The sequence below is a fragment of the Andrena cerasifolii genome, chromosome 2, assembly GCF_050908995.1.
Source record: "Andrena cerasifolii isolate SP2316 chromosome 2, iyAndCera1_principal, whole genome shotgun sequence".
Lineage (NCBI taxonomy): Eukaryota > Metazoa > Arthropoda > Insecta > Hymenoptera > Andrenidae > Andrena > Andrena cerasifolii.
In genome coordinates this window covers 1,560,046-1,569,847 of record NC_135119.1, presented here as the reverse complement: position 1 = coordinate 1,569,847, position 9,802 = coordinate 1,560,046, and the positions used below count along the sequence as shown (strand labels likewise).

General features: G+C 44.7%; 1 protein-coding gene across 1 annotated transcript; it reads left to right on the top strand.

Annotated features, from left to right (window-relative positions):
- The first annotated feature begins 285 nt into the window (after positions 1–285).
- On the top strand, positions 286–6,767 carry LOC143366371 (uncharacterized). Its single transcript, XM_076807431.1, has 7 exons — positions 286–342; positions 618–1,157; positions 2,752–2,908; positions 3,007–3,162; positions 3,507–3,721; positions 4,897–4,961; positions 6,521–6,767. Exons 1-7 carry the CDS (start codon positions 286–288, stop codon positions 6,759–6,761), a joined length of 1,431 nt encoding a protein of 476 aa, XP_076663546.1. The 3' UTR covers positions 6,762–6,767.
- Positions 6,768–9,802: the final 3,035 nt, after the last annotated feature.

Here is a 9,802-nt window from a genome sequence, read left to right as displayed (position 1 = left end):
GTCCAAGTCCATCATTCTTTTGTTTTGTGTCAAGGAAGCCACACGAACATATTGTGTATTTTGCTAAAATAGATAAGTGTTTCGAAACGTAGTGTTGATGACACGGAGAACAGAGTATGTAAAGAACTGAAACGTATAAGAAAGGAGTTTCAATTCGTCGGTTAAAAAGACGCCATAAGTATAGCCTCACTCTTCGGTTTCAGATAATTCAGTGATCGACGTAATGTTAATCGATATCGATGATCGAGTCATACAGAAGTCATTTTATTTCCTTTGAATATAGAAATGCTGGATAAAATTCCAGGGAAGAAGCAAGGTTTCTCTTTCAGCTCTTATAAGATAGTAAATGCGTCCAAATAGTTATTTGGTTACGAGAGAGTTCATGAACAAGTTCCAGAAAAAAGGGCAATATAGGTATAAATTGCCGTTTTCAAGCGTGAGATGCGCTTCACAGGTTGAGTAATTCTCTAATCCGTGATCCCACAGGAGAAATTAATGTACAAAATGGAAAATGTGTCAATTACGCATACTGCAAAGTGCATTGGTGGGAGGCTAAATTTATTTTCATTATGTTAGGTGAAGAGTCCTCGCAGTCAGGTTCGGAGAGTTTGACGTAGGAAATTCGACGTAATTCATTTGTTCCACCGCTCATTCCATTAGACAATCTGCTCTCAGGGAATGAGGGTTCCCAGAGGGAACAATCAGCGCCTGAAAAGGAGGTTGAGGTTGTGGTAAGGCAGCCAGTGCCTGAAGTGGTGGAAACACCCACGCAGGAGCCTGAAGAGCAGGCGCTGAACGCAGAGTTATTGAATGCGTTAGGAAAGCGAGTGGACTCAGCGAGGCCTCTGACACCTCCTTTGCATAAAGATATTATGATCAGGTGGGGTGATATCCTTAAGGAAGGGCTCCTGGAAGAGGAGAAGAAAGAATTGCAGAAAAAGTACCCGACGCTGGAAAACTGTACGACCATGGAACCTCCGAAGTTAAATCCGGAGATAAAAGTCACGGTTTTAGAACCAATCATCGTAAGAGGTAACAAAATAGAAGAAAAACAGCAAAAGGTGTCAGTCTGCCTTGCAGCAATGGGGCAGCTATTCAGTAACCTTTTGAAAGGGGATATGCCAGACAGTTTGACGTTAATTGCGACATTGAGCGACGTATGTAGATTATTAGTGGATTTCACGGCGTCTTAATAGTCTTGCGTCTGCCAATAGAGACTTTGAGCTCATAATCACGGGTGTCTCCGAGGTGCCGAAGGAAAATCTGCAACATACTATTTCTAACGTTACCGCGGCAATTAGTGTTTCCTTCTCCTCTACTGAGTTCGCTCACTTTGCCAGAATCAGGGCTAAACTGAATATGGCTCGATCCATTACGATACGATTTTCAACCACTTTTACAAGGGACGCGTGGTTGATGGGCAAAAAGAATCCGAAGGACCTTTGGGTGTCGGACATTCATCCTTCGTGGCCGAAGACGCTAGTTTTTATCAACGAGCGCTCCTCTAAAGAGGAGAGACGCAGACTTGCGGAGGCCAAGGTTTTGGGAAAAACCCACCACTGCAGTTACATGTGGATGAAGCGGGGATTGTATTTGTCAAATTGAACGATAACTCGCGGCCGATCAAATATACCTCGCCGCAGCAGTTTGCTCAAATGATACAGATGGGCAGCAAACTTATACGAATAATCCCAACGCGCGGGATATCTCTTCAACGCCTCAGCTCTCTTCTACCGGTCTACTAGACGGTTCGATACAGGCTCACTCCTTGCAGCCACAGCCGCACCCCTCCACACTTTCTGCAGCACATTCTGCAGTAACTTCCTCTCATCTGCAATGACGCTCCTCGCCAGGCTATCAGAATCGCACAGGATCCTACTTCCGGTCGGCTCCAGCGGAATCATGCTCCTGGTCGTCAGCATCCAGCTCGCACAGTCCACTGCACTCCTCGCCCGCTACTCCAGCCTCCACCGATGCCGGCTGTACCGACCTGTCAACGGGCGACGTCTCGCTTTCTAACATTATATCTGCGTACGCAATCCATCTAGTGATTGCTCATCTTAATGCACGGTCACTCACCTTGCATTTCTCGCATATTGTTGACTAGCTAACGAAGTACAATTTTGATGTATTAGCTTTATCCGAAACGTGGTTGCACGCGGGTATTCTCTCTTCGTTCCTAATAATACCCGGTTACACCTTACTACGCGTGGACAGGCACTCCGATTTCCTTCTCCGCGGTGGCGGTATTGCAGTGTACGTTAAGTCTAGTATTCGCTTTGATATCATGTGTGATAGTGTGCCAATTATGTACAACTGTGACCCGCTTCTTGATATCGCTGGTATTTTATTAGTGTTTAACCGCACTCGCGTGTTATTCTTGGCAGTATATTTCCCTTCAAGCTGCCACATTGGGTCTCTTGACGCACTGCTCAACTATCTCCTTGACACGTACTGCAATGCTGATCACCTTATCTGCCTGGGTGATTTTAATCTTAATATGATCTTGGCGCGCAGTATGGACTCGAGGCTCCCAATTCATTTTATGACTGTTCTCTCTCTTAAACAAATTATCACCCAACCTATGCGTATCACTAAATGTTCCGCGTTGCATTAATACGCGGAAGAGGTTTTTCTGGTCTTGTTAACAAAGCAGAAATCCAGATTCACCGTTAGGCATTTCTAAGATCCTCACATCTGCGTTACACACTATATTAGACGGTTTGACCGTTGCACGGGCCAATTTGTCAGCTGACAATTAAAGTCAATGGCCATCATAAACGCCATGGTAGGCCAACGCATCTGGCAGCCTCATGGTCACCTTTGGAAGGGTCCCTGGTTAACGCAGCCGCATGTGCAACGCAGATGTGGGTGTCTTTGCGCTTTCACGCCGACCATACGCAAGCAGGTAGGAAATATCTTGCCGCCAAAATTCCCGCCAAATCTAGCCCCTTTCCGGAAATGATGCGCCAAGAGCGCAGGGAATAGATGGCGTGATTTTGCTAGAGAAATTACCCGATTGGTTGACACCGACTACGTCGACCAATCAGGCCAAGACGGCCACCGCCGGACTCTTCTGGATACATCGAAGGAATCCGGAGAAGTCAGTTAGCATCTCCCGTCAATACAGGACGGTCAGCGTCAATCCGTCAACGCATTACAGTTAGCGCAAATCAGTAGAAACCACAATTCTGACCAACGCAACAATCCGCAAACCATTCCTCCGTGTTCACTTCTTTATTCGGTTTATTTGTTGTTCTTATTGTTGTATAAATATAGTTCCATTATTGTTTACCTATTATTATCTCTTTCATTTTAATCAGCCCTATCACTGTAACGCGTATAGGGTATCCGCGTAATTCCGGGGTCGATAAAATCGTAATGGAGATTTACGACCTCCGTTGACTCGACATTCAGAGGTTGAGTCTCTCCGAGGTTACGCACGAACACTAAATCATCTTCGACGCTTATTGATTTAATTATGTTATCTTGTGATCTTATTCCAGCTGCGTGTGGCTTGCTGTACCCTAGTCATATCAGTGACCACGCTTTAACTTACACCGCACTTGATCTCCCCTCGCTGTCACGCTCGCACCAATATCTGCAACGTAGGAACTTAAAAGCGATCCCGATCGATGAGTTCGATTCGGCTCTCCAATGTATTGACTGGTCTCCTCTTTACGATGCTACCTCGACAGACGATAAAGGGAACATCCTCCATGCACATATAACCTCACTTTTGACCGCTTCACGCCTATTGAACGAATAAGGGTAACGAAACCCCCGTTGCCGCGGATGCCGTGCAATGTACAAAGATTTATTAAGATGCGTAACAGAGCGTTAGTCAAATTTAAAAGATTCCACACGGCACTACAATGGTGTAATTACAAAAACCTACGTAATCTATATACATGCGCAATTCGGGCGGAAAAACGTGCCTTCTTTCTACACCTGTCTACTTCAACCCCTTCCTCCAGGCAATTTTGGCATTACATTACACTTTCCGGTCTTCACTCACTTCGACGACGCCCCTCTTCTTTCACACCCCTACACGACCCCAACCGTATAAAAAATCACTTCCTCGACTCTCTCCCTCATACCAGCATCCCGCCAAAGCTTGTTGCAAAATGTCTCTCCTCCACCACAGTCAACACCTTCACCTTCTCTGCGTTCTCTCTCAACGAACTTTACCTCGCGCTTAAGGACATAAAACTTACATCCGCCGGTCCTAATGGCATTTCTGGCACAATGGTCCTGTACTGTATTCCTCACCGTCTTGATCCGATTCTCCATTTTTTCAATTCATCCTTATCTTCTGACGCAGTCCCTTCCATCTGGAAACATGCAATAATTCTTCCTATTTCAAAATCTACCGTTCCTTCCAATGCTCAGGCATTAAGCTTGCTTTGTCCTATCTCCTTAATGCCGTTTCTGTCTAAACTTCTCGAGAGGTTATGCTGCGGGCAACTGCAGCACTTTGTAGAGCAGTATGGTATCCTTCCGCATCACCAGTCAGGTTTTCAGGTGGGTTCAGTACCACGACCTCCATGCTACATATTTCTGATACCATTCTGCGTTCGCTGGGCTCTCGTCGCTTGGCTGTCATTACGTCACTGGACTTTTCTAAAGCCTTTGATACGCTTAATCACGATCTGCTGATTGGCAAGTTGCATCATATTGGCCTTTCTTCTCTCGTGCTTAATTAGTTTCGCTCCTACCTAACGGATCGTAGTCAGCAGGTCGTCATCGTCAATGCATGTGGCCCTCAGTACTCTTCCTCACAATACATCCTGCGTGGTGTTCCACAGGGATCTGTATTTGGCCCACTTCTGTTCCTGATATATGTTGTGGACCTTCTATACGTTCCTAAGTTTTCGGTATGCGGATGACTTGCAGCATATTACTCCTGTTGGCGCTGCTCATATCGACACAACTACCGCTGAACTCGAACAGGAATTAGGGTATATACTGAGCTGGACCGAATCGCACGGGCTATCCCTTAACCCATCTAACAATAAGACCTCCTTGATTGTAGTCGGTTCCCCTACTCTATTAGCCAAGCTTCCGCCTTTCTCACTCTTCTTCGATTCGGCTGGCATCATCCCAAGCAGCTCTCTTAAAAGTCTTGGGCTCCGTTTCGATCCTCTTTTAAATTACGAAAATCATATTTCCGACCTTCGCCGTGCTACGTATACTCGTCTCCATATCCTTTACCCTTCGCGTTATCTCTCTACCACTCAACAGAAACTTCTCCTCTCACAATCGCTTATCATCTCTCTCTTCGATTATTGTGATGTTGTGTATGGTCGTCTATCCGCCAGTCTTGCCTCCTGTTTGAGAAATGATGATAACTCGGAGCGATAGGGAGCTGGTGAGATTAGGTTCGATAATGTACATTGAAGCACAGCATGTCTGAGTAAGAACGATTTCGTCAGTTTATTATAAAACACTTGGTGAGCAACAGTGAGCGTTTGAATATGAGTTTGTGAGTAATGACATTGAACTTGAGATTTTGAACAATTTGCACACGGTGCCCGGCACGTGGCGATGATCGTGAACACGCCGCGACGCGTTTTAGCACTCACGATGATCCACAATCAATCCGCGCTGACGCGAACACGCGATTGAGCTATGAGATGATTGATGGAGATTAATGCAAGATAAAGAGCTTAATGAGCGTTGAGAATTCACGAGTTGAAATATAAAGATACGGTATCGCACGCGACACGTCCTTCTACCCACGCTACGTGAACAAGAAAGCCTCAAGATAGATGAGCATTTCCGTAACTGGCGTCGTCTCGAACATTCTCGAAGATCAACCGACAATGATTGACTGAGGATCCGCCGATGAATTTCGCTGCCCGGAAGGTGCTGCGGTGAAAGTGAGTGCGGCAGTGAGATGAACTACGTGATTCTCAAACACCTCCCGTGTTCAACGCGTCCAGAATTCCTGCCTCCGCTTCTTGTTTTGTGCCCGTAAATTTGACCACGTCTCGCCTCTCCTGGAAAAATCCGGCTGGCACCCGATGAGACAGAGATGATGCGCGCCCGCTCCCCTCCTTACCTATTTAACCTTCTCCCTAGTAACGCCTCCTTTCACCCAGCTCTCAGTACTCGTTTGCAAGACATGCTTTCCATCCCTTGTCATCGTACAAACTACCTTCGCGCTTCCTTCTCCTACGTCGCCCCCCCCATTTTTATAATTCTCTTCCTTCTGAAATCCGCGCATTTCTGACTCTCTCCTCTTCCAGAGGTTCTTGTAAATGCTGCTTCACCCATTACAGTGCTATATATCTTACTTGGCGGTCTGCTCAGTATGTCCTGTCTTCTTTTCTTTTATTAATTCTCCGTATTCAGTTAAGCCTAAGTTAAGTTATCGTCTTAGGTTGAAAAACAGTTCCTGACTGAATTTCGCATTTGCGTTTGTCTTTGTTTACTTTCTTTTCGTTGTTTACTGCTTGTGTTGTGCAATAAAGACGGCTAATAACAATAATCTACAGCGCGATGAATCGTGAACCAGGCGCCTTCTTATTTTGTCTAAGCTAAACACCTCTTTGAAAGAGTCGTTAAACGCAACGAACTTGGATGAATGGCTGTTTGGGAAGGACTCGGAACAGACCCTTAAGGCGGCAAAGCTGCTGGAGCGGTCATCAAAAAACCTCAAGCTGATGGTCAAGAGTTTTTCCTCTGGCAGTGGTACAAAAAACTCGAAAGGCCCTTGTTGTCCCTCGAATTATTACCGAGTGACACGGGGAAGGTAACGAAAATCGGACTTCCAGTCTCACTACCAGAAACGGGGGTTAGAGCAGAAGAACCCGAATATGTCGCAGACCGATTCCCAACAAGGAGCAGAGCACTATGGCCAAGAAATAGTGGCAACGGTGGGTCCCAAAGGTGGCAGGTTAAGAGAATTTTCACATATATGGAGGGGAGTTGTTTGAGGAGGGGACGGTATTAAAATGGATTGACGCCTATGAAATACCGATCTCTAACAAAGTGAATCAAACATGGGCCCCGAAAGAATATAAATGGGCAAATGGTGAAAAGAATCAGGTTACTAAGCAGGTTAATACGCTGCTGTCAAAGGGAGCAATCCGTAGGAGTCATGAGGACGAAGGACAGTTCATTTCGAAAGTTTTTCTAGTGGCCAAACCAGAAGGATCTAGTCGCCTTGATTGGGTAGACTCTATGAGAATATCCGAAAGAATGCAGGAAATAAATTCCTGTTGGATAACGAATGTTATGTCAGCATTCAATCCCATCAGGAAATCAAGATTCCAGTCAGAATTTTTTTCGGTTGTGTCCCGAACGGGGTGGGGCGCATACAGCAAAAGAGAGAGAGCCCATGGGTTCTGGAATGAGACGGATCAGCAATTGCACGTTAATGCTTTAGAACTTTTAGTGGTGTTCTTCACACTTGACATTTTGATCAGAGTAGACAATACTACGACGATTTTATATGTATATCGCATGAGTGGCATTCAGCATAAAAGATTGAGTGATATTGCTAAAGAAATATGGATGTGGTGTGAGAGTCGCAGTATCTAGATTTTTACGTCCTACATCCAGTCTGAGGATAATACAATCGCGGATTTCGAGTCGAGATGACTAGAGACAGAAACGGAGTACGAGTTAGGTTCGGAAGCATTTAGATCGATATATCCGACATTTGGAAGGCCCGAAATCGATTTATATTTGCAAGCAGAGCAAATTCCAAACGTGCGAAGTATGTTTCGTGGAAGAAGGATCCGGGATCCGTGGCGATAGATGCTTTTACGATAGAATGGCATCCTTACTATTTCTATGCATTTCCCCCCTTTGTGATTATCTCGAAAGTGTTAAAAAAGATTAATGCAGAGGAGTGTAGAGGCACTCTGGTGGTACCGAGATGGCCGCCCCAGGCATGGTACCCAAGGGTTATGGCAATGTTTGAGTCGCAACCACTTATATTTAAACCTAGCAGTGATTTGTTATCCTCCTCCAATAAGGAGCCTCATCCGCTGTCTTCCCAGCTTTCCCTGGTGGCAGGAATATTATCAAGGTTGCCTACACGCGAAGGGGAATGAAACAGGAAACTGTTACGATTGCCATGGCGTCGCTGACGGATTCGTTTCTACGCCAATACAACGGGCGCGAAAGAAATGGTGGCAATTTTGTCAATTGACAGACACAAGTGTGTACGAGGCTCAAATTCCGGATGTGTTGAGATTTTTAACGAACGAATTTGAAAAAGGAGCGTCGTATGGCTCGATAAATATGGCTAGATCAGCAGTGGCCTTAATTCTAGGACCTGACAGGACGACCAAGTGAAGAAATTCTGCAAGGGCGTATCCAATCTTCGGCCATCGCGGCTGAAGTATGATTCGACTTGGGATCCCAAAATAGTTCTATAGTTAGTGTATAAGTAGCACCCGAACGAAGCGATACGTTGGATCAGCTTTCATTAAAGGTAGTCTTGTTAATGGCACTGACTACGGGGCACAGAATGCAAACGTTGGTTAAGATTGATGGCAGGAATATTCAGCTAAAGAAGGGCATGATAGAAATTAAGATTCCAGCCCGAGTAAAAACCTCTGGTAGTAATAGATCGCAACCTATCCTGAGGTTGCCCAGGTACGAGAAGGACCCTGCGCTTTGTGTAGCCTCGGCAGTAGAGATGTACATATTAAGGACTAAGGAGTTGCGAGGGGATGCGGTGAGTCTGTTCATCTCGTGGAAGAGGCCGTATAAGCTAGTCTCAACGCAGACTTTGAGTCGGTGGATCAAGACCGTTCTAAAAAGAAGCGGCCTGGATACCACAGTGTTTTCGGCTTACAGTACCCGTCACGCGTCGACGTCGGCGGCGAAGAGAGCTGACATTAACATTGACGTCATTCGAAAAACAGCAGGCTGAGCACGCCAGTCAGAGACCATTGCAACATTTTATGATCGAAGTATAGAAATAAGCAATGGTAGTGATTTTGCAGAGGCTATTTTAGATTTAAAATAAAAAAGAATGGAGATTGTGGAGGATTGGTTTTTCCATTTTGATATAAAGTAAAATATATATATATGTATACATAAATCTTGCTACTGTATGCCTTTAAACATCTACGAAGTGATTGAAGGAGGAGGCGCGTAATACAATTGAACGATTAAACGATCTAACCTAAGTGAAGTTCTATCGTAATTGTATGAAGCGTCTCCTCCTGAAAATCAGTCCGGCCCAAATAGTTCCCATACTTAACTTAGCAGTGAATCCAATTTATACGGCAGTTTTCTTTGTCTTTAAAATAATAATGGACTTGGACGGAGCGACACGGACCACGGAACGGGGACCGAGTTCAAGGCTTGTTTCTAAGTTTTATCTGTATACCTTGTGGCCACAATGGCATAAAGTAGGGGGTACTACGAGGTGATTGAAGGAGGAGGCGCTTCATCCAATTACGATAGAACTTCACTTATGTAAGATCGTTTAATCGTTCAATATTATTCGCCTTCTTTGACACAATTCGGTTCTGTTGCGGTACAACTGCCGATGTTACAATCGCCCCCGACCATGCTTTTGAAATTCAATTATAAATTTTGACTAACGAGACAATTAAAAGTGCTAAGTAACGATCAGTATTGCTTTAAAAAAACTCAGATTACAGATTTAAAAAAAAAGAAGAAAAAGCACATACTTTCAAATTTATATTACAATTATAAGTCGGTAAAAAAAATTGCTTTAGGGTATCGAAAAGTTATTTCGTTCACTCTCCATGTTAATTGCGTATCTATACTGCTAGAACATGGGTGTGTGTATTCCAAATGTCATTGTTTA

What these genes read in the sequence shown, in the direction of transcription:
- LOC143366371 (XM_076807431.1), top strand. Translation starts at nt 286, where the DNA reads ATGCTGGATAAAATTCCAGGGAAGAAGCAAGGTTTCTCTTTCAGCTCT. An exon ending in TAATTGCGACATTGAGCGAC is followed by an intron (nt 1,158 to 2,751) that starts GTATGTAGATTA and finishes CCAATTTGTCAG; the next exon opens with CTGACAATTAAAGTCAATGG. An exon ending in CAATCCGTCAACGCATTACA is followed by an intron (nt 3,163 to 3,506) that starts GTTAGCGCAAAT and finishes ATCTTATTCCAG; the next exon opens with CTGCGTGTGGCTTGCTGTAC.